We start from the raw sequence: 24,318 nt of genomic DNA, 5'->3' as shown, positions 1-24,318 counted from the left end.
AGGCCAGGGAGGGCCAATGCCCCCCTCAGAATGCTTAGAGCCCCCATTCTTTTCCTCACACCTAGATCCTCCAAGCCTGGAGACCCTGCAATGCAGCCAGGAACTCTGCGCCCAGATTCCCCATCCAATGCTTCTGGGACAGGATGCCCAGCCCAAGACCCTGGGATCAGCCTGAGACCCTTTGGGCCCCCCTCCAGTCTATCCCACACACCCCCAACAGGCCAACAGCGCCCTGCTCCATGGATGCCAGGCCCTGGCCCTGAGTAGCAGCTCCCATTTCATGGCGGTTTCTAGGGTTCCCACCACAGGACATGTGGCAACCAGTGCTGGACAGAGTGGGTGTTGGTGGGGGACACTGACGCCAGAGCCTGGGCAGTGGGGATGGGGTCTGAGTCACTCCGCCTGGGTTAGACTCCTGCCTGTGTTGTGTGGCCACAGGCCAGCCACTCGCCCTCTCTGAACCTCACTGAGGCTTTTTGAAATAGGTTAATAAGACAGCCATGTACCTCAAGGCGGTTATGGGGATTCAGGGCATCACGTGTCTGGAAAGAACAGGCTGGGTATGCAATAAGCACTTAATAACCAGCTGTCGTGATTGCGATCATTGGTCTTCCTATCTGTAAGAGGAGGCAGATGTTTCTGTTTCTCCCTGGGAACAGAATTTGGGGGTCTGCCTTAGGTCTCCCAGGAGCAGCGGGAGTCCAGCTGCCTGGGCAGGGCTGTCTTCCAGACTGTCCTGCCGGCCAGGCCCCAGAGTCCCAGCCTCAGGGCATCCCTTCACCCATTTCCTGTCCTTCAAGGGCAGCTCCGTGTCCAGGGCTGGCTCAGGGGCACCCAGAGGCAGCTCCATCTTCTCCTTGAGAAGCCCAGCTGTGTCCATGTCAGCTCGCTCTCCTTTGTCCCAGGATATGTTCACCACCAGGGCCTCTTGCTGGGACACCTCCTCCGGGAAGTCTGCTGGGCTGGTCCACTGCCAAACCTGGAGAGGGACGGTGGGGTCAAGGCTGTGGGCAGGGCCCTATTTCTCATCCACTCATCCAAGGATGGAGTGGACCAGGTCCCTTCTGGCTTAATTCTCTAAAACCCGAGACCAATTCAAGGATCAGTTGGAAGGGCCCCCCATTTCTCTTTGGAAAATTGCCCCTTCTCTCTTAGTTGATGTGGTTGGGCAGGGCAGTAGCCCCACGCCAGCTCTTGCCATCGGCATGTGATCCTGGCCCAGCCAATCAGAACACTCCTACCCCCTGGTTCTAGTGATAGGCTAAGGGATGGGCATATGACCCAAGCTGGGCCAATCGGTGATGTCCCAGAATTCTGCTCCAGTTAATGGGAAAAATGGATACCCTGATTTCACAGGGGGAAGGCTGAGCCTGCCTGAGATAGAAGCCTGCAGGGAGGACAGCACCACAAAGAGATGGATTCCTAGTTCCTGGATCCAGCCATGCCTGAAGCCCACCACCCTGGAATTTTTTTCCATCAGGTTCCTTTGTGGAAGTCACTTCAGTTCTGTTTCTGCTACTAGTAAATGACCCACACGAGGTTCCCCTTTGGGTTTCTATTTGCCTGTCTATAAAATTGGGCAGGATTTTGGAGTCCTTGCACCAGTGGGTTGGGGGAAAGTAAAATGAGTTAATGCATGGCCATTACTCTTCAGAGCCCTGGTCCAGATATGGACCCAATAAACAAGACCTGGAATTAGAAAGGGGGCCCTTACCTCCTTCCCCTGGCTGCCAGAGAACTCGACGGCAGTGCTGGCACAAGGTGTGGGCAGGGGTGGGCACAGGTGCCTTACAGCCCTGGGGAGGGAGGAGAACTGGTCAGTGCTTCTGTTCGTTCTTACTTTTTAATTGTTCTGACATTTTTTTCATCTCCATTAGGTTATAATAAGGGGAGTGAGGATGTGGCTAAGGGGTCAGGGGTACGGGAGACTGACAGACCCGGATTGAAATCCCAGCACTGTCCCCACTGCTGGATGCCTGGGCCTGACTATCTGGGCCTCAATTTCCTCATCTCGAAAGTGGACATAAACACCTACTTGGGGTGAGCAGTTATTACTATTCTTACTATCGCTATTACAGATCATCTCGGGGGAGGGGGTGCAAGTTACCTGTTCAAGCCGAGGTACCCAAAGATTCCCAGGAGAAGGATGCTCACGAAGCTCCCCAAAGATGTGAGGAAGATGGACAAATTGGACAACTCAGAAACCTGGACTTCTGGAAGCAGAAGAGCTTGGGCTGGGGGAGAGCCACCTCCTGCTTCTCATTGAGGAGGGAGTGGGAGGGGCGGGCCCTCCATCAACTCACTGCTGACCCTGGCATACTGTGAATCCCTCTGTGCCTCAGTTTCCTCCTCTGTGAAGTGGGACCCCGCCTGCCCTGTGACTACAGGATAAAGCCCTGGCACACAATAAGTGCTCAGGACACTGTAGCTCCAAGAGCCTGCAGGTAGGGCCTGTGTGGTTGCTCCCCCGGACCCAGACCAGCACACCGCACACCCAGTCTGACTCACTGGTTCTCTTGGGACCACATTTCACAACAAGGACAACAGGCAGGGACCGTGGCAGAAACAGGGATCATTTGGTCTCCAAATCTCTCACTGCCACACACCCCAAGACAACGGAGCCCACCTCCTTATGTTTGTGATGAGATACTCATTCATTCATATTCATTCATTCACTCAATAAATAGCCCCCCTGCTCCCTTCCTCTCCCCAGAAGCCCCAAGGCTGGGGGAGGCAGAGCCCACACAGACACCCCCACCCACTCCCAAGGCGTCAGGCCAGGAAGGAGGGGCAGTGGGGGGGTGCCCAGAAGGAAGCCTGGAAGGCTTCCTCGAGGAGAGAGCTTTTGGGCTGAGTTTTGAAGGATGAATAGGTGTTTGACAAGGAGACCAAACATTCCAGACAGAGAGGCCTGCAAGGGAAAGGCAGTGTGAGAAAAGGTTCATGAGGGGAAGCTGCAGCGGAGGTGAAGGAGTTGGGAGCAGGTCAGCCTGCGACTTTCTCCTGAGAGGGATGCATGGGGAGCCATGGAAGGATGGAGGGTCAGGGCGGGACTGCTTGCCGACATGTGGGATGGGGCAGTGCATTCTGGGTAAGTACCCAGGCCCGCCCCCTCACTCACCGACAGTGAAGCGCAGGGGGTGGCTCCAGGCACCCCGCCACTTGGCTGTGTCTGCTCGAACCTGCACCTTGTAAGCTGTGGCAGCCCGCAGGCCCCGGAGGGTCATCTGGGTCTCTGTGGCTTTCACTGACAGCTCTGTGTGCGGGAGGCAGCGTGGGTCCCTAAACCCCCTTTACTCTGGGCTCCACCCTGGGGGTGGGAGTGGGGGCTCACAGACATTTTGCTGAATAATCTTCCCTGAATGCACCCATTCACATCAAGCTTATTTGGAAAATATTCTTCATCAAAATATTCAGTGAATAATGCTGTTTTTTCTCAAATTCTGACCAATTTGCCCTTCACTCGCTCCTAGCCCACTCCATTCCAGCCGCATCTGCCTTCTTGTCAGAGCTCCCTAAAAGGCACCAGGTTCAATCCCAAACCTCAGGGTCTTTGCACTGGCTGTTTCCCTGGCCTGGTTCACCCTTTCGCCAGATAACTACATGGTTTCCTCCCTCACCTCTTTCCTATCTTTAGGGACAAGGTCAGGGTTAACTTTGTCTAAGTTGTTCCCCGAGTGTCCCAAGCACCTCAGCACAAAGTAGGATCTCAGCAAGTGTCTGTGGAATTGGATGACTTTTAAAAAATAAAGCACCCCATAAAATTCTCTAAAATGAGAATACAGTTGTTGGCTGTCATACAGAAGAAAAACTCCTAGAACCCTAAATCCATATTCATTGTAAATATTCAAGAGGAATATTCTTCAAAAGAAATTTCAGGGAAGTTGGTACATTTCGCCAAATGGGCATTTGGTGCATAAATCTTCAGCAATTTGACTTTTGGCAAACTGGTTTTCAGCAAATGGGCTGCTTCCAGCTGTGCCACTGTGAACAAGTCACCGACTCCCATTTGGCCTCATTTATCCCCTCTAAACAACGGAGGGTGACCAAGCTGATGGCAGAATGTCTATGTCTGATGCCGGAGCAGCCCCCGTTCCACCCCCCTCCCCCTCCTCCCCCCCTCCCCTCTCTCCCGCCCCTGTGCTGGGCTCGAGGAGGGAAGGCAGGATATAAACCCATGGTCTTGGCAGCCTGGCCTGTTGCTGCAGGAGGTGGATGGGCAAGGCTGTATTCTCGCAAGGCTATGTTACCCAGTGGGGAGGGTGAGGCTCCCAATGTGGGAAATGACAAGAAGTTCCAGCCCTCGTGAGACCTGCCCTGTACATCCTCATTTCCTTCCCTCCTATGGGGCAGGAAGGGGCACCTAACGGAGCTCAAATCCAAGCTTGTTTAACCTTTGGGCAGGTGAATCCCTCTCCAGGCCTCAGTTTCCCCATCTGTGGAATGGAGACAGTCATCCCCGCTCCATGGGAGTTGCCATCTAAAGGGCCAGTCAAGACCCTTGAGTCCAACTCTATTGTTCCATGGGTGTGAAAACCAAGGCCCAGAGATGGACAGTGAGGTGCCCAGGGTCACACAGCAAGGCAGAACTCAAGCCCAGAGCCCTTCCTCCCCCAGCCAGGCCTGTGCTGCCTCACCTACCGGATACTTGGTTGCTGGCCTCATCCTGGCAGCGCACAACGTACTCCTTCAAGACGCCGGGGCAGGTGCTCAGCAGAGATGGTGTCCAGTCCACAGACACTGAATCCTGGCTGAGTTTCTTTACAGACACACGTTGTGGGATCCCGGCCTCTGAGGCTGCAACCAACATCCTTTACCACGGTCAGCTCCAAGGGTGCTGGTTGAGTACTTCCTGCCTGCCCAGCCTGCTACTGTCCGGAGACCCAGGGAACCTTGGCCACAGAGTCAGCTGGGTCTGGGTTTGTATCCCAGTTCCACCACTCTTGGTGTCATCACTTCCCCTCTCTGAGCCTCAGTTTTCTTACTATAAAATGGGGCAATGCCTCTCGGGGTATCTTAAGAGTTGACTGAGCTGACTTCTATGTGTCTGGCTTCTGGCCAGGGCCTGATATGCAGTAGGTGCCTCTAAATGGTAGTCCCCCTTCCTGGTACCCAAGGACACTGCCGAGTCCCCTGGGGAGACCACCCTGCAGGTTTGGGCCACTCACCATTGCCTCCAAAGTGGTAGGTGGACAAGACGGTGGACCACGAGGTGGGCTTCTCCGGGTGTGCAGAGGCAAAGATAGTGATGCGGTAACACTCCTTCTGCCACATTGCCCCAGATCCTTGGCTCAAGCTGTGCGTTGCTAGAAAGATTAGCGAGGGCCAGACCAGTAAATAGATTGTGTCCCCACCTCCGCACCTGTGCCATCTGCCAGGAACTCTTAGAGCACTCCTACCCATGCTTCAAAGCCCTTGCACCAATGTCCCCTCCTCCAGGATTCCGTCCTCATGCCCCTTCCCAACCCGTCCCCACCCCGTCCAGCACAGCTCCTACTCTATGGCACCGGGGTGTCTGCATCCAGCTCTGTCTCCCCTGGCTGGGAGCTCTTTGAGGGCCAGGCTGAGGCCGAGGCTTCCTGGGGCCCCGGCCAAGACCGTGTCAGAGAGTGAGAGGCTGCTTGGGCCATTTGGCACCCTCCCTTTCCCTCCAGAGGCCTCATTAATTTGCCACCTGCATCTTGCTAGCTGCCACCTTTCCTGGCACGGGTGAATGTTTAACAAACACCCTGGGACGTGAGACTTATTACCCGCTGGGGTGCAACCTTCCCAGGGCTGAGCCCTGACACCCCAGGATCCCAGCAGGAAGCTCCAGACCTGCATGAGTGGGAGGGTCTGTCTTGGCCTGTCCCCACCTCTGTGTAACATTGAGCAAGTGGCAAGACCTCTCTGGGCCTCAGACACCCCACATGGATGATGCCTGTAGGTTTGAGCTGACCAGGAGCTCTAATGGAGGATGCAGGGCAACCGATATTACGGTACCCATTCCAGCAGGGTCCCGGTCCTGGGGTGCCGTCAGGGTGCAGGTGGCAAGGCTCTCGTCCTGGCCCTGGGGCTGCCACTCAATGCAGTACGTCATGCCCTGGGCTCGGGCTGGCCAATGCATGGTGGTCCTGTTGGCTCCGGTACTGATATTCAGAACCCCTGGTTCTGGAAGAAGACAAGGGAGGCACATCAGAATAGCTGCCTCATGCTCCCCCCACAGCCCAAGGCTCCTATAGCCCCATCCCACACTCTTGACAAGCTCTAACCCCCCAGGGCCAGGAGTGTCTGTATCTGGCTCTGTCTCCCTACGCTGAGGGCTGCCAGGATGGGGGCTGAGCACAGAGGGGACAGCAAGGGCTGTTTGAATGAATCGAGTCCTCCCCCAGCCTGACTGTGGGTTCCCTGCCAGGATGCCCGCAATCAGTGCACCCTATGCTGCCACTACTACCCTGTCAGGCTAGTGGGCATCTCCTGGTCCAGCAGATGCCTGGCCACCCACCACCCACCTTGCCCAGCGGTGGGTGGCTGTGGTGGAGGAGGAGCCTCCCGGCTGGACCAGAGCTCGGAGCCCCAAGGACAGACCCACTCAGCCCCCTGGGCTCATCTCTCCCACTCCCTACAGCAAGGGCACCTGTACCAACCTGAGAGGTGGGTACTGCTTCCAATTCTAAGGACAATAACTATCATTTATTGAGTTCCGACTGTATACGCCAGGCCAGTGCCGAGCATTTTACGGGCGCCACTTTCCCACAAAGTGGGACCATGATCATCCCAATGATGATATAAAAACTGAGGCTCGAAGCCGGAGAGCCACCAGCCCAAGGTCACATAGCAAGGCCATGGCCCAAACCAGACCAGGAGCTGACCAACTTGCTGCTGTGCCACCCTGGCAAGTGGCTTCATCTGTCTGAGCCTCAGTCATCTCATCTCTGAAATGGGCATGATCATAACAGACCAGCTGGGTGCTCAGCAAGATCAGGACTAAGGTGAAGCGAGCAGGGCACTAATCTCGGGCATGAAATTAAGGAGGCGCCAAAGAACTCAATCACCAAGATAACACTCTTCTAATGCAATATTTTTTAAAAAATCAAAATGAACCTAAAAATATGTACTGAGTACTATTCACGGTTGCCAAACAATGGAAACAGCTCAAATGTCCGTCAGTGGAAAAACAGATAAACAAAATGTGGCCCATCCACACAATGGAATATTACTCAGCCATAAAAAGGAATGAAGCACTGATGCACGCTACAATGTGGATGAATCTTGAAGACATCAGGCTGAGTGAAAGAAGCCAGACACAAAAGGTGACATAGTATATGATTAATTTCTATGAAATGTCCAGAGCAGGCAAATCCACAGAGACAGAAAGCAGATCGGTGATTGTCAGGGGCTGGGGGAGGGGGATGGGGAGTGACTGCTAAGGGGGACAGGGTCTCCTTTTGGGCGTGATGAAAAGGTTCTGGAACTAGACAGAGGTGATAGTTGCACAACATTGTGAATGTAATTAATGCACCAAATTGTACTTGTTAAAATGGTTCATTTTGATATGTGAACTTTACCTCAATAAAGTACATATGTTTATATACATACATATAAATCTTAATTTTTAAATTTTAGATTTATTTTTTTGAGGTAACACTGGTTTATAATATTATAATAATAAAAATGTTTCATGTGTACAACATTATATTTGGACTTCTGAATACCCTACTGTGTGCTCACCATGAAAAGTTTAGTTTCCATCTGTCACCATACAGTTGATCCCCTTTACCCCTCCCCTCCCCCTGCCTCTTCCCCTCTGGTAACCACTAATCTGTTCTCTATATCTATGTATTAGTTTTGGTTTGTCCATTTATTTATTCAGTTGTTTGTTTGTTTGTTTGGTTGGTTGGTTTTTATATTCCACATCTGAGTGAAATCATAGGGTATTTGTCTTTCTCCAGCTGAATTGTTTCACTAAGCATAATATCATCAAGGTCCACGCATGTTGTTGCAAATGGCAACATTTCATTCTTTTTTATGGCTGAGTAGTATTTCATTGTGTACATGCACCACATCTTTTTTATCCATTCATCCATTGATGGGCACTTAGGTTGTTTCCACATCTTGGCTATTGTGAATAACGCTGCAATGAACATAGGGGTGCATATATCTTTTCCAATTATGTTTTCTTTTTCTTTGGATAAATACCCAGAAGTGGAATTGCTGGATCATATGGTAGTTCTAGTCTTAATTTTCTGAGGAATCTCCATACTGTTTTCCATAATGACTGCACCAATTTACATTCCTGTCAACAGTGTATGAAGGTTCCCTTTTATCCACATCATCGCCATTGATTTTTTCATTGTGTATAAATATATGTATATATTTAATATATGTATACATGTATATAAAATGAGCAAAATGTCTAGATTTTAAATAAAGACAGGATCAACCCTGTATTTGCACGACCCTGCCTTTCTTGCCACACCCTGATCTTGGCCCTGGTCCCAATAAAACTTTATTTACAAAAACAAGTGTTTGGCCTGGGCCACAGTTTGCCAGTGAGAATTTTTTTAACTATTACACTATAATGCTATGCATTTTTTAATGCTATGCATTTTGAATACTGACTTTACACTCTCCTAAATTAGACACCCCATTACATTTTTGTGCCTCACTTGCTTCACCCTAGTCTAGCTGAGGCTCAGAGTACGTGCTCAGCTCCAAGGGGCCCCCCCACTGCCCAGCCAAAGGCACCTGAGTGGGTGTAGGCAGGAATGTGCCATATCTGGTTGGGACCGAGGCCAAAGCGATTCCGGGAAACGACAACCAGGTCGTAGGCGGCACCCGAGAGGATGAGCTTTTTCCGCAGGCGCAGAGTCCTCATGGCCTTGGCCTTACACGGGCAGGACAGCATATGCAGGCGGACATAGTAGGTCACCTCCATGCCCGAGTCGGGCCCGCGGCAGCCTTCCGGAAGCTCCAGCTGGGGCAGCTGTTGTGAGTGTGAGAGATGGTTTGTGGGGACCTGAACATGCACGTCGTCCCCGTGGGTTGACATCAGGATGCTGCCCACGAGCACAGGCTCATCCACGGGCCACAGCTGATGACGTGTATGAAAATTTTTAAAAAATAGTAAACCTCAGTGCTGGCAAGGCTGCTGGGAAACTGACACATCCACTGCTCATTGGTTTAGGGGGAGGGGGGAATAATTTGGCAAAACCCACTGAAAGCCAGAGAAAAAAAATATTTCCGTCTTTGGACCCAGTTACTTCGAGCCTGGAAATTTTTCCTAAGAAAAGGAATTCAAATTATAGGAAACCTAGGAAGAGAAGGAGCTTCACTACAGCTTTATCATGCCAGCCCACTGGGGACCTGGCTGAATCAATTATGGTGAAGCCAGGGGTTGAAATGTATGGTGAGTTTGCCCAGACTCAGGCAGGGGATTTCCCCTCTGTGCCTCAGTTTCCTCCTCTGGAAAATGGGTTCATTCGACTGTACTTAATGAGTTGTTTGGGGGACTTCAAAAAAATCATCTCCCATCCAGACCAGCACAGTCAACCCCCTCCTGGCCTTCCAGCTTCCACGTGAGCGCCCCAAAATCTGCTCCCCCAATGGCTGCCAGAGGGAGCCTGTGAACACCTGAGTCCAGCCATATCCTTCCTCTGCTCACACACCCTCCATGGCTCCCCATTACCTTCAGAGTTCAACCCACAGTCCTTCCAGTCCCTACCACCTCCACAACTCATCTCCCTCCTTTTAAACACTTCCACTCCAGCCTCTTGTCTCCTTCTCTCTGTCCTCAGGCCACCCCACAGGCCTGCGATGTTCCCATTACCTGCTCATGCAAGGTCACCTGCCTCCTCCCATCTGGGCGGAGCTGCTCCACAGAGAACCTCACCTTGGCCTGTGGGGGGGGTTCTGCAATGAGACAGCAAGACAGTGACACTGGGGGTGGGGCCCTTGCTCACAACGTCCTGCAGACCCTGGATGGGGACCCGGGACCTTTTCCTTCCCTCCCATGAAACACAGGATTCCATGGGTTGTTAAGTAGTCTTCAAAATCTACAAACACGGAGATCCACTCCACGACAGTGTGAATATACTTAATGCAACTGGCTAAAAATGGTTAAAAAGGCAAATTTTATATTATGTCTTTTTTTACTACAATTAAAAAAAAAAAATCTGAAAACAGCCGTCGGAGTTGTTTCCCAGCAGATACGCACTTGGGTGGGCAGGAGGAAGCTCCAGCTCAAAGGGTAGGGGGACAAATGTTGACAGTCATCCCCCCATCTCTCCCTCCCACCCCCACCTCGGGCCACGTCTCCACTCTGGAGCTGCCCTGGCTCCAGCTTCCTGTATCATTTGGGAAAATCTGCCTTCACGACACAGCCACGTGCACCCATCGACTCCTTGTTTGGCTTTCAAAGAACAAAACCCACCAAACTAATTGGAAGGAGAGAAAGACTGATAAATGTTTTCTTTTTATTACGGATTTGCCACATTTTACAAAGTGAAACTTGCCCACTGCCCTGCCACCTTGCACTAATTTTCCCTAATTTCTTCAGCAGCCTTATTTCTAACATCCATCACCTTATTGCTAACACTCACCACCTTATTTCTAATACCACTACCATCTTTCTAACGCCTGTCTCCCTTCCTGTGGTCCAGGGTGCTCTCACCGGGGGGGATGCACACAGGGCTGCTCCAGCTACTCCAGGGACCTCCGCGGACCCCTGGCCTCAGCCGTCGCCGCAGCTGGAATTCCTGGGCCGTGTCCGTCTCCAAGGGGCAGAGGCATGACTCTGGGGAGAAGCAGATCAAACATCAAGCAAAGCGGCTGTCCCAAAGCCAGGAGCGCCCAGGGCTTGGCACTGGTCACTTAGCTATCATGCACATATTAAGTTCCAACTGTGTACATGCACTTATTGAGTGTCAACTGTGTACAAGCACTTATTGAGAGCTAATCATGTGCCGGACCCTGGGGACACAGCCAGAATAGGCCAGGTCCTGTGCTCTTGGGGCCTCAAGGATCACCCACTTCTTCTACTGTTTGGAGTTCAAGTCTCAGCAAGGCCACCTACTAGGGATGTGAACTTGGCCAAAGGCTTCACAAGCCCAAGCCTTTGTTTCCTCACCTGTGAAATGGGAATAATCCAATACTGAACTACAGGGAGGCGCAAACAAGCCTACAGAGAATTTAGCACTGGGCCTAGCACACAGTGGGTGCCTAATTAATGCTAACTTGCTACTGCTGTCGTTGTCACTATTATTCTCACCGAAGCCAGCATCATCCTGACGTCCACAGTCGCCCTAAAACAAGACCACATTTATACATTGTTTTACATTTGGGTGTTGAAAATTCTAGCTCTTTTGAAATTTTCAACAATTATTTTGCTAAATGCAACATGGGACCCTGGATTGGATCTGAGAACAGAAAGAGGACATTCTTGGAAAAGTGGGTGATAATCCAAATAAACTCTGGAGTTATTTCATTGCAAGGGACCAGTGACAGACGGACTTGGGAATGAAAGCCATTAACCTGTGGGGAAGCTGGGTGAAGGTTCTATGTACTTCTTTGTAACTTTTCTGAAAATCTAAGATTATTCCAAAATAAAAAAGTTTTTTTTTTTTTTTTAAAGAATTATTTGGTGGAATTTCCTTGCAGTCCAGTGGTTAGGACTTGGCACTTTCACTTCCGGGGCCCGGGTTCAATCCCTGGTCAGAGAACTAAGATCCCACAAGCTATGTGTCGAGGCCAAAAATTAAAAAATAAAATAAAATAAAATAATTATTTTAGGAGGCAAAATTATATTTTTATAACTTCCTAAAAAAATATTTTAAGAGACAAAACCTATCTGTCTGTGGTGTCATGGATGAGGAGAGGCAAGTTTAGGACCCAGCTAGCCCCACACTCCCCGGCTGATGCTGAGAGGTCCCTGGACATCCTGAGCCTCAGTTTCCTCATCTGCAAAGGGGGGCTGAGAGGGTCCACTGCAGAGTGTGTTAGGAGGCTGGAGATAAAAAGTAAAGAGATGTCCCTCCCCAACAGGAGTCCCATGTCACCTGCCTCTGACTGATCCGAACCCATTCACTTGATGGGAAAACTGAGCCTCAGGGAGGGGCACAACATTTGGAGGGAAGATGGGGCCCAAACTGAGGCAACTCCCTGGACTCAAGATGCTCCCAGGCTGAGGGAGGGGGAGACATCACAATTCAGAAGCTGGGGGGGTCTCTGTCTCTCCCAAACCAGGGACTCCTTGGGGACTTGGTCAGGGCTGAGGTTTCTTGCAAGCCAAGGGTTGCCCTGCCTGCAGGGGACAGAGGGGAGAATAGAGTAGCTGAAGAATGAATGAAGGTCCAAAGAAGACATACAGATGGCCAATAGATACGTGAAAATGTGTTTAACATCACTAATCATCAGGGAAATGCAAATCAAAACCACAATGAGATCTCATCTCACACCTGTCAGAATGGTTATCATCAAAAAGACGAGAGATAACAATTGTTGGCAAGGATGTGGAGAAAAGGGAACCCTGTGCACTGTTGGTGGGGATGTAAATTGCAGCAGCCACTATGGAAAACAGAGTGCAAGTTCCTCAAAATATTAAAAATAGAGCTGCCATATCATCCAGCAATACCACTTCTAAGTATTTATCCAAAGAAAAGCAAAACACTAATTGGAAAAGATACATGCACCTTCATGTTCACTGCAGCATTATTTACAGCAGCCAAGATGAAAGCAATCTTAGTGTCCATCGATGGATGAATGGATAAAGAAAATGTGGTACATGTATCAATGGAATATTATTTAGCCATAAAAAGAAGGAAATCCTGCCATTTGCAACATGGATAGTCCTTGACGGCATTATGTTGAGTGAAATAAGTCTGACAGAGAAAGACAAATATTGTATGATCTCACTTACAAGTGAATTTAAAACGAACACAAAACCAAACTCATAGATACAGAGAACAGAGTAGTGGTTGCCTGAGGTGAGGCGTAGCGGGTGGGCAAAATGCGTGAAGGTGGTCAAAAGGTACAAAGTTATCAATATAAAATAAATAAGTCCTGGGGATGTAATGTACAGCATGATGACTATAGTTAACAATACTGAACTGTATTGTCTGAAAGTTGCTAAGAGAGTAGATCTTAAAAGTTCTCATTACAAGAAGCAAAATCTGGAACATGCCTGTGTGGTGACGGACGTTAAACAGACTTATTGTGGTGATGATTTCACAATGTATACAAATATCAAATCATGTTGTACACTTGAAATTAATATAATTTTGTATGTCAGTTACATCTGAATTAAAAAAGGAGGGACTTCCCTGGCGGTCCAGTTAAGACTCTGTGCTCACAATGCAGTGGACAAGGGTACAGTCCCTGGTCGGGAAACTAAGACCCCGCATGCCTAAACTAAGACACAGCACGGCCTAAAAAAAAAAAAAAGGAAAAGAGGGAGGGAGGGAGGAATGGTGGAAAGGTAGTTTCCTGGAAGAGGCAGCCCTTGAGCTGGACCCTGAAGGTGGGTTGGATTCACATGTGCTCAGGTGGAGAGGAGGGCATGCAGGTGGAAGGAACTGCATATACCAAGGCAAAGAGGCTGGAAATCCAGGGCATGGGCAAAGAATGATGGCCATTCAAAAAGGGGCCAGAGGAAGCATGAGGCAAGTGAGGGAACCTAGGGCCAGCTGAAGATAAGGATGCCTTACTGAGGGTAGTGGGGAGCCATGGAGGGTGTGTGAGCAAGGGAGATCACAATCAGATCTTCATGTCAGAGAGACCCGGAGGCTAAACATGGGTCAAGAGTGGAGGCCAAGTGGGAAGGGTGATAGATACAGAGATTGCAAAACTGATGGGAGAGGTGTGAGGGTGCCCTGTGCCTGTGCAAACCCCTGATCTGGGGAATAAACTCACCAACTTCCACGGGCTGCCAGGTGTCCGGTGCCGGAACTGTACCTCAGCATCATCCTGGTGGGCTGGGGTCTCCCACTCCATGAGCAGCTGCCCCGCTGACCTGGACACATTGATGTTTCCTGGAGGAGGGTCGTATTTAACTGGAAGCAGAGTTGGGGGTGGGAAGGGGAAGCCGGCATGTGTGTGAGCTGTTGGTCCTGAAAATTCTGGAAAATCTTCCCATGATCCTCCTGGCCCAGAGTAACCCACCAAGCTTCCAAAATTTGAATCAGGGACACCTCTACAGGTCCCATCTAAGCCTGGGGTTTTATGGGTCAAAGAGTTAAGATTTATACACAGGATCCTATTAGTAAAGGTGTCTTTAAAATATTAATACTCATTGCTGGCAAGGCTGTGGTGAGACAGGCACTTTTGTAAATTGCTGATGAGAGGGTAATTAACTGATTCTATTTTTTTCTGAAGGACTATTAGGGAAATCTTACTAACTTTTTAACCCCACTTCAAGAAGCCTGGCCTGAGGAGAGACATCTATCATGCTTTCTGCATCTCGGTCATACTGTGCCTGATTCTAGCTCAGGGTCTTTGCACTTGCTGTATCCTCTGTCTTGCTGTATCCACACTTCCCCATCTTTATTCCTACTGGATCTTTTTCATCCTTGAGCTGGAGCCCTCCCTGACCTCCCAGCAGTATCTCATCATGTGTAATGATCATGCCTTGTCCATCACCCTACATGAATCTGGGCTCCATGAAGGCAGGGACAGGGTTGGGATTAGGGTGAGGAGAGTGAGGCAAGGTTGTACAAATACAGGGTCAGATCCTGTCTTTATTTGAAGTTCTGGGGAATTCCCTGGCGGTCCAGTGGTTAGGATTCTGCACTTCCACTGCAGGAGGTGTGGGTTCAATCCCTGGTCGGGGAAGTAAGATCCCGCGTACCATGCAGCGCGGCCAAAAAAGAAATCTGATATTTGATTTGTCATGGCTTTTTTGCATTAATATTGATTTTTTTTAAATGTTGCATCATGGGACTTCCCATGATGGTCCAGTGGTCCGTACTCCACACTCCCAATTCAGGGGACCTGGGTTCGATCCCTGGTCAGGGAACTAGATCCCACATGCATGCTGCAACTAAGAGTTCGCATGCCGCAACTAAAAGATCCCGCATGCTGCAACAAAGAACCCTCATGTGGCAACAAAGATCCTGCGTGCCACAACTAAGAGCCGGCACAGCCAAATAAATAAATAAATAAATATTCAGAAAGAAAAGTTGCATCATGATATGGTTTATAATGACTATTGAGGTTTTTTGGCACCCCCATAACATTTTGTGGCCAAGGAGCGTGCCTAATTCATCTCACCCTTGTCCCAGCCCTGTGCTGTGACCTCCATTGGCCTTGCCCATGTCACCTATGACTGAGCATGGCACACAGTAGCAGTTCAACAAGTATAAACTAAGTGTATGTTATCGATTCGTGAAAACAGATTTTAAAGACCGAACACGGGGGACTTCCCTGGTGGCACAGTGGTTAAGAATCCGCCTGCCAATGCAAGGGACACGGGTCCGATCCCTGGCCCGGGAAGATCCCACATGCCGCAGAGCAACTAAGCCCGTGTGCCACAACTACGGAGCCTGTGTTCTAGAGCCTGCGAGCCACAACTACTGAGCCCGTGTGCTGCAACCACTCAAGCCTGCGCACCTAGAGCCCGTGCTCCACAACAAGAGAAGCCACCGCAATGAGCAGCCCGAGCACCGCAACGAAGAGTAGCCCCTACGCTCTGCAACTAGAGGAAGCCCGTGCACAGCAATGACGACCCAATGCATCAAAAAAAAAAAAAAAAATTATAAGACCCAGCAGGGTCTTGGCCACATTACAGTATCAAGGAGAAACTGGAAGCTACCTAAACGTTCATCAGTAGGGGATCAGTAAGGGGACCATGAAAGACTCTGCCAGGTCACATGACAGTGTTGGATGTAAAAACAGCTGGCAGTATCCAACCCCTTGCCAGGGACTCAGAATTCCCCCAGGTCTAGGCTTGGGGACCAGAGGCTTCTCTGGGTGAGGAAGTGGTAGTGGGGAGGAGGAGAACAGGGTGCTGACCTGAGCTGTAGAGGTTCAGGGTAATGTTGGGGGACTTCTCTGTCCAGTTGGCAGCCCTGGATTCCACCCAGAGAGTGACAGCGTGGAGCACGGATATGCCATCCTGGTCGGAGAACTGCAGCTTGGTGGCTGAGCCTGCGGCAAAGTAGCAACAGCGCCCAGGCTTGAGGCTGTGGGAAGGAGGGTGTTGGTACTGAGTCTCAGCGGCCACAGCAGATGATGTGCATCACATCCCAGTATCCTTTTCTTCCCCTTTTACTCCCGCTCCCCAGCCTGGGGGCTTCTTAGGGATCAACATGGGACTAAGGGATTTAGAGGATCCCAGAATCTCCTAACATGGGCTGCCACAGAGAGAAGGAAGAAATGAATAGATGGATGAGAAAAGGAAGAAATGAATAGATGGATGAATAAGTCACAGGGTGAGGATGAAGGAAGGACCACAGGGATCCTAATTGCCGCCCAAACTGGATACCCACCCATGCTGACCCCACAACACAGATCCCCAACCCTCCCTTCTGACATGAGAAACTGAGGCCCAGGAAGAGGCAAAGACACTGCCGAGGTCATACATCTGAGAGTAGAGGCAGGGGGTCAGGAGCAAGGGCAGGATCCTCACCAGCATCTCAGGAAGTGGCTGACCCCAGCTACAGGGCCCTCATATTCCCAGGAACATTCATAACCAGCGTTGCTGAGTATCCGGTAGCAGTTTAGGTCCCGGGGGCCCGAAGCTAAGCCTGGAGGTTTGAGAACAGACTAGAGTGGGGGGGGTCCCCAAACTGACACACCCCAGAGAGGAATCTTTGTGACACTTATGCAATCCAGTGTCACCTCGGCCTAAACACGCTGTGACTTCCAGCACCTTCCTGTGCCCTTCCCGCATGTCTCCTGCCATCTCCCTTGCACCTCCTCCTCCAGCCACTTCAGCCTCCTCACTGGTCCTCAAACACACCAGGCTCACTCCTACCTCAGGACCTTTGCATGTACTATGCCCTCTGCCTGAAATGTCCTTGCCCCAGATCTTGACATTCCAATTTCTCCTTCTGTGTCACCTCCTCAAGCACTAGGCTATTTGAAGCAGCCCCCTCCCTCTCCATCCCTCACCCTCCTCTGTTTTTGTTCATAGCACGTCATTGTATGCAGGATATGCATTTGTGTGCCTCTTGTTCACCTCCTGCACTAGGCTGTGACCCCAGGAGGACAGCTGGGCTCGCAGCTGATTCCTTCATGTCTAGAACTGTGTCTGCACGTAGTACGTGCTTGGTAAATATTTCTTGAACAAAAGAATAGATGAAACGCCTTGCCCAGTGGTAGATTAGTGAGTTTGTTACAAGCACGAATGTTCCAGCAATGCTTGCCTCGGAGCAACTTCAAAATGTTTAACAGCTGCTTAGCCCCACATGCTGACCAATCAGGACGGACACAGACACCAGTCCTGCGACTCTGTTAGGGAGCAGATGAGGCTTACAGAGGTGACTGCTCCAGGACACCTGAGTTTGGTGAGGACAGGCCATCAGGCTGTCAGGTTGGGGCTCCCGAGACCCCAGTCTTTGGCTGGGCAGGAGGGAGCTGAGGGAGTGGCTGCTAGGGATGGGTCAGTCAGAGTGCAGTACAACCCCTTCCTCCCACGATGGGGAACTGCCCCAGACCTGAGTCTGCATCCGGATACGGCGGGTCCTGAAAACAGCACCCCATGGTGCCACAGGCTTCAGCTGCAAAGGCAATGAAGAGATAATGACAGTCTCAGCCTTTCACTGCAGGGGAGAGGGGCTTGCCCAGTGACCATCCATGCACCTGCCCACTTTCCCATCCTTGCACCCACCAACCCATCCACCTTTCTATCCATCCATCCATCCATCAATCCATCCATCTGTCCATCCACCCATCCACTCATCTATTCAGCCATCCATCTTTCCACCCACCCACCCATCCATCCTCCCACCCCCTCATCTATCCATACATCCACCCATCCATCCATCCACCCACCCATCCAGCTCTCGGGCCGTTCCTCTAAAGCAATCCAGGGTCCCCTGTACCTCTCCCTTTTGCTGGTCTCCAGCCCTGCCTGACCTCTAAAAGCCCTGAAACCTTGCTGATCTCCAGTTTACAGAGAGGGAAACTGAGGCACAAAGAAGTTGCCCAAGGTCATGCAACAGCAGAGCTGGGATGCGAGTCCAAACCTAGTCATCTGCTGGGGGCTGGGTCCCTTCCCATTCGATTCCACAAGATGGAGAGAGAGTATGTATATTACATACACTGGGTACATAACACTATATTTTATATATATATATTATATATATACTTGGTCTTTATCCCTTCCTTAGCTATTTCTCATTAAACTCTGGGATGTGGGAAAGATTCAGAGCTTCAGCCCACTCCACAGAAGACAAAATCAAGACCAGAGGGGAGATGCCCAAGTCTGACATCAGAATCCATGATTATCCAGCTCACATTTGACAAAGGGAAAGACTGAGGCACAGAGACAGAAACAACCCTGGGACCCGGGTCCACAGCTCTCCACATACACACACACAGCCCCCCGCCCCGGCAAGAGGAGCCGTGACTCCAGGGTAGGGGACTCACTGCCCTGCCGGGGGAGCAGGAGGAGAAGGAGGGGGACCAGCCTGGTCACCCGTTGCCCCATCCGGTCCTTGAAGAGGGCGGCAGCCCCAGATGAGCTTCTGTGCTGCTGGAGAGGCCCCAGCCACCCAGTCCTCACCCAGGAACACATTAAAGCTTAGCAAGAAAAACTAAAAAGAAAAAAAAAGTTAGGTGTCATGGCCCCTCCCAGGGCAAGTCAAACTGAAAGAGAAACCCAGGAAGTCAGCCTGTGGGTGGTGGCCTCATTCAGACCACAAACACACCCGAGCTCTGGACCCTGAGCCCCAGGTCCGGGGGGTCTTCTCTGCTGGCCCCAGACTGAAGCTGGACACTGGGTGAGAGCCCCATGGGTGGCCTGGGGCTCTGTGCCCTTGGCCAGGTCTCCAGCCCTCTCTGGCCCACTTCTGAGACTTAGGAGCTAAATGGGAGGCCAGGGTCTTCAGACGTCAGAGTTCACTCTCCCAATAAATTGTTATGAAGTGCTTGCTGTAGGCTGGGCCCTCCGAAAATGTCCACCTCCCCATTTCCCGAACTCCAGCCTCAGGGCACCCTGGGTTCCAGGTCTGGAAGAGTCTCCTTGCTTCCTTTAGACTCAACTTTGTCTTTTTTCTGTGTCTTTTTCTCAGCCAGAGGTGGAGAGGTTGGGGGGCGGGGGGGGGGTCTCAGTTTCTGACCCTCTCTCCCCACTGTCAACAAAGGCCCAAAATGTCCATGGAGAAGAGCTGATTCATGCTACAAAGTGGATGAACCCCCAAAACAACAGGCTGAGTGAAAAAAGACAGACACAGCAGCCCATATGTTGTATGATTCTATGTATAAGAAATGTCTGGAACAGGCAAATCCACAGAGACAGAAGGTAGATTAGTGGTTGTCAGGGGCTGGGGGAGGGGAATGGGGCGTGACTATTCATGGGGATGGGGCTGCATTTTGGGGTACTGAAAATGTTTTGGAACTAGACAGAGGTAATTGTTGTACCATATAGTGAATATTCTAAATGTCACTGAACTGTATATATTAAAATGGTTAATTTTATGTTATGTGATTTTCACCTTAAAAAAAAGTTCTCGGAGCTCAGGTGGGCAAAGAACAGGGTAAGGGTCTCTCCTGGGGGAAAGCATCTGGGGAAACTGAGGCCCAAGAGGCCAGGAGGAAGCCCTTTCTCTGAGATCCAGTCCTGAGGGGCAGTTGGGCTGGCCAGGGTCAGGCGCCCAGCAGGCCATGAAGTCAGAGCCATCGGAACAAAGAGGCAGTGTTCTAGGCCTGGCACAGTGGGGACGGGGACCCTGTGACCCTGCACAGAGCAGTCTTCACAGGCAGCAGGGCCCAGGCCAGGCCAGGGGGCGGAGTCGGTTTGAGGCCTGGGGGAGGGTCAGAGACAGAGAGAGACAGAGACACAAATGGAGAGAAACGTAAAGATAGAAGGGACCATTGGAGATAGGGGTAAACCCATGGCCCCCCCTCAATGATCCTGAGACCCCTACCTCAGGTGCCCCATTTCGCAGATGGAGAAACTGAGTCCAGAGACACCCAGACCACTCAGGGCCCCAGCTAGAGGTGAAAACATGGATGCAAACCCTGAGGCAGGGCGCCCCCCACAGTGGGGCTGAGCTTTGCACCTTCCAGAGTAAGGCCCATGCTCCAGGGCTACTCCCTACCTCCCACCAACCCCCCTCCCAAAAGTTGGGCCTCCCAGGCCTCAGCTTCCCCATGTGCAAATGGGCTAGAGTGTGGATAAAAGAGGGTTGCTGCCCACCAGACAGCCAGTATGATTTGTCATTCTTTGGGGGCTCTCAGTGGCCTCTGCTCTTGTCACACCTCTTTCCCATCCCCCCAAAGTTAGAGCAGTCACTGGAAAAACATCAAGGTGGGTGGGGCAGAGCTGGACACAGATGCCCCCAGCTCCTTGAGGTCAGGGGCTGGGTGCAGGGAGGGGCAGAGGTTAAGGGGGCCCTGCAGGGGACCAGGGAGGGCTTCCCAGAGTAGGGAGGTCTTGAACTGGCTTTGTAGAATTAAAGGGCATTCCCGGCAGAGGTGACAGAAGAGGCAAAAGTTCGGGGGACATGATTTGGGGAACACCAAGATGAACGTGGCAGGTCTGGGGCTCCATGGGAGAGATGAAGATGGTCGGGGGGGCCAGGGCCTTGAGTGCTGGGCTGAAGGGCTGGGCTTTTTCCCAAGAGCTTTTTCCCAAGGAGCTATGGCAGGAGTGTGAGTAGGATTCCAGCTACTTGTGAGGTGTTGTTTCTACCCTTTTTGAGGTCACAGTTGGAAGCTCTCCTTGAGGTTCACTGCAGCCCACCTTCCCCATGCCAAATCTTTGTACACCCACCTCTCTTGGCCTGCCTGCCACCTACTCCAGGAAGCCCTCCCAGCTGCCCTAGAAGCACAGCTGGGATATGTCCCCAGAGCTGTCCCACTTTCAGATGTCGCACAAACTGGGGGGAGGGGGAGGCAGGAAGGATAGGGTCATAGGCCCCCCTCCACAGGAAATGGTAATGGGAGGAACCACAGAACTTCCCCACCCCCTCAGCTTCCGCCTTCTGTGGGAAGGGCGGGTAGTGACCTTTAGCCTGAGAAGGGCTGAGCTTCTCTCCATGTGGTCAAGAGACCTGGTGCCCCTGAGGGGCATCTAAGGAGGATCTTGAAGGATGAGTAGGAGTTGGCAAGGAGAAAATCCATGAGTTCATTTAACAAACACATTTATTAATAAGGACATTTTTCACCAATAAGAACATTTTTCATTCACTCAACCAGGACTTTCTGAGGCCTCCAGAGGATCAATTGAGGATGTTTTAAAGAATACATAGTGGTGGTCATTTTGTAAGATATAGAAATATCAAATCTATATATTGTGCATCTGGAACTAACATAATGTTGTAGGTCAATTATAATTCAATTTTTTAAAAAAGAATACATAGGGGGACTTCCCTGGCGGTCCAGTGGCTAAGACTCTGCACCTCCACTGCAGGCGGCAGGGTCTCGATCCCTGGTCGGGGAACTAAGATCCTGCATGCTGCGCAGTGTGGGGCCCCACCCCCACCCCACAAAAAAAGAATACATAGGTGGGACTTTCCTGGTGGTGCAGTGGTTAAGAATCCACCTGTCAATGCAGGGGACACAGGTTCGATCCCTGGTCCGGGAAGATCCCACATGTCCCAGAGCAACTAAGCCCGTGTGCCACAACTACTGAGCCTGCACTCTAGAGCCTGCGAGCCACAACTACTGAAGCCCGTGCTCCACAACGAGAAGCCACCGCAATGAGAAGCCCGTGCACCGTAATGAAGACCCAACGCAGCCAAAAATAAATAAATAAAATTTTAAAAATAAATAAAAATATATATTTAGTTTTTAAAAAAAGAATACATAGGTTACCAAGAAAAGAACTCCTTCATTCACTCCCTGATTACACTCCCTGATACCCCTCATGGAGATATTTGAGGAGGGTTTTGCTGGATGTGTAGAAGTTGGCAAGAAAAAAAATCTATTTATTCATTCAATAAATGTTCTCTGATGCTTCTCAAAGAGAATTTGAAGTGGATTTTGAAGGATAGGTGTTCACCGTGGAAAAATTGCATTCAGTCAGTCCTCCAGTCGGTCCGTCAATAAATGCTCCCTGTTGCCCTTTGAAGAGGTCATTTGGGAAGGAGTTCTGGGAGGAAGTTCTCCAGATAGATCACGGGCATTTGAGACCTCTCTGGTGGCTTCCCCTCCAGCAGCTCCCCATCTGTCCAGCCCAACCACCTCTGGTACAGGGAATCTCTCTTTCCTCAGGGTTCCAGCCAAAGTCCCAGGGAAGACTGATTGGCTGAGCTTGAGTCACATCTCCATCTTGAACCAATCACAGTGGCTGAGATGGATAAGGACTCTAGGTCACATGTCCACCCCAGCCTGGATTACAGAACTTTTAGGCAGAACTAGCCAGAGACAGAAAGTTGGCCATGGTAGGGTGTGAGCTTACCATCACCTGGGGTATGCAAGCTCCAGCTGAAGTCCATTTAGTGTAGGGTTATCAGATAAAACACACAACACCCAGTTAAATTAGAATTTCAGATAACTAACACATAGCTTTTTAGCATATCTATGTCCCAATTATTGCACAGGATATATACTGAAAAAGTATTCATTGTTGATCTGAAATTAAATTTAACCAGGTGTCTGTATTAGTTTGGTAGGGCTGCCATAACAAAGTATCACAGACTGAGTGATTTCAACAACAGAAATTTACTTTATTATAGTTTTGGAGGCTAGAAGTCCAAGATCAAGGTGTCGGCAGGTTTGATTTCTTCCAGGGTCTCTCTCCACGGCTTGAAGATGGTATCTTTTCCCTGTATCTTCACATGGTCTTCCCTTGTACACGTTTGTATACTAATCTCTTATAAAGACACCAGTCATATTGGATTTGGATCTACCCACATGACCTCATTTTACTTTAATTACCTCTTTAAAGGCCTTGTCTCCAAATACAATCACATTCCGAGGTACTGGGGGTGAGGATTTCAACTTATGAATTTTGGGAGAACGCAATTCAACCCATAACAGTGGCTGCTTTGGAAAACGGTCTGGTAGTTTTTGAGAATATATAAATGTAGAGTTACCATAGGACCCAGGAATTCCACTCCTAGGTATATACCCAAGAGAATCGAAAGCATAAGTCCATACAAAAACTTGTACATGAATGTTCACAGAAGCACTCTTCACAATAGCCAAAAAGTGGAAAAACTCAAATGTCCATTAATGGATGAATGAGTAAACAAAATGTGTCTATCCATGCAATGAAATATTATTCAGCCATAAAAAGGAATGAAGTAGTGGCATTTGCTGCAATGAGAATGAATCTTGAAAACGTCTTGCTGAGTGAAAGAAGCCAGACACAAAAGGCCACATGTTGTATGATTTCATTTATGTGAAATGTCCAGGACAGGCAGATCCACAGAGACAGAAAGATTGGTCTTTAACAGGGGCTGGGGGAGGGAGAATGGGGAGTGACTGCCCAGTGGTATAGAGTTTCTTTTGGGGGTGATGAAAGTGTTCTGGAATTAGATAGTGGTGATGATTGCACATCTCTGTGAATATGTTTAAAAACCACAGAATTGTACACTTTAAAAAGGTGAATTTTATGGTAGGTAAATTACATGTCAATTTCAAAACGTGTGTGAGAAAAACAAATTTGGCCTTGGAGTCCTGCATTTTTATGTGCTCAATCTGGCCACCATAACTTGGTGGGATACTACTGTACCTCACAGGCGATTAGCCGGAGACCTTAGCTAGGGTTCCCTCCAATCTGAGAACATACTCTAATGTCCAGGTCGAACAGTTGGTAACCAAGGGACCCTGCAGCTGCAGATACAGTGGAAGTCCCAGTGAAAGAGAGAATATGGGTGCCATCTTGGGACTTTGGGCTTTTCCCAGCCTCCCTTTCCCTTCTGCAAAGTCAAGCTGAACAATTATCATCAGATACCTGTGAGAGGAGGTCCTCATGAGGCACTTAGTTGGGTGCCCAATTGGCGCTCAGCAAAGGCAGCCATCCTCAAAAAAGAAACTGGTAACTACAGTGGCCGCCTATTCTTGTAAATAAAGTTTTATTGGGACAAGGGCCAGGATTGGAGTGAGGCAAGCAGGCAGGGTCGTGCAAGGGCAGAGTCTGATCCTGTCTTTATTTAAAATGTTGATGTCTAGCTCATCATGCATTTTTGCATTAGTTTCGATTCGTTAAACTATTGTATTAAAATGTTGTGT

The 24,318-nt window shown here is 50.1% G+C and overlaps 1 protein-coding gene across 1 annotated transcript; it reads right to left on the bottom strand.

The window, feature by feature from the left end:
- Positions 1–613: 613 nt before the first annotated feature.
- IL12RB1 (interleukin 12 receptor subunit beta 1) lies at positions 614–18,640 on the bottom strand. The gene is made up of 16 exons (XM_061188634.1): positions 18,565–18,640; positions 17,631–17,693; positions 16,601–16,718; positions 15,985–16,154; positions 13,888–14,027; positions 11,249–11,282; positions 10,652–10,774; positions 9,809–9,891; positions 8,728–8,965; positions 5,983–6,150; positions 5,169–5,306; positions 4,642–4,797; positions 3,122–3,256; positions 2,108–2,255; positions 1,715–1,796; positions 614–979 (listed from the first exon to the last, which is right to left on the bottom strand). The coding sequence occupies exons 1-16, from the start codon at positions 18,623–18,625 to the stop codon at positions 614–616; spliced, it is 2,223 nt and encodes a 740-aa protein (XP_061044617.1). The 5' UTR covers positions 18,626–18,640.
- Between the last annotated feature and the right edge of the window lie 5,678 nt (positions 18,641–24,318).

The sequence above is a fragment of the Eubalaena glacialis genome, chromosome 4, assembly GCF_028564815.1.
Source record: "Eubalaena glacialis isolate mEubGla1 chromosome 4, mEubGla1.1.hap2.+ XY, whole genome shotgun sequence".
NCBI classification, from domain to species: domain Eukaryota; kingdom Metazoa; phylum Chordata; class Mammalia; order Artiodactyla; family Balaenidae; genus Eubalaena; species Eubalaena glacialis.
This window is presented reverse-complemented; position numbering and strand designations above follow the sequence as displayed.

Bases quoted from the DNA above. Each gene is read 5' to 3' on its own strand.
- IL12RB1 (XM_061188634.1), bottom strand. From the start codon at position 18,625: ATGGGGCAACGGGTGACCAGGCTGGTCCCCCTCCTTCTCCTCCTGCTC. The intron at 10,775-11,248 runs GTGAGAATAATA...GCTTCTCCCCAG, and splicing joins TCAGGATGATGCTGGCTTCG to AGTCATGCCTCTGCCCCTTG. The intron at 5,307-5,982 runs GTACCGTAATAT...TAATCTTTCTAG, and splicing joins CCGGGACCCTGCTGGAATGG to CAACGCACAGCTTGAGCCAA.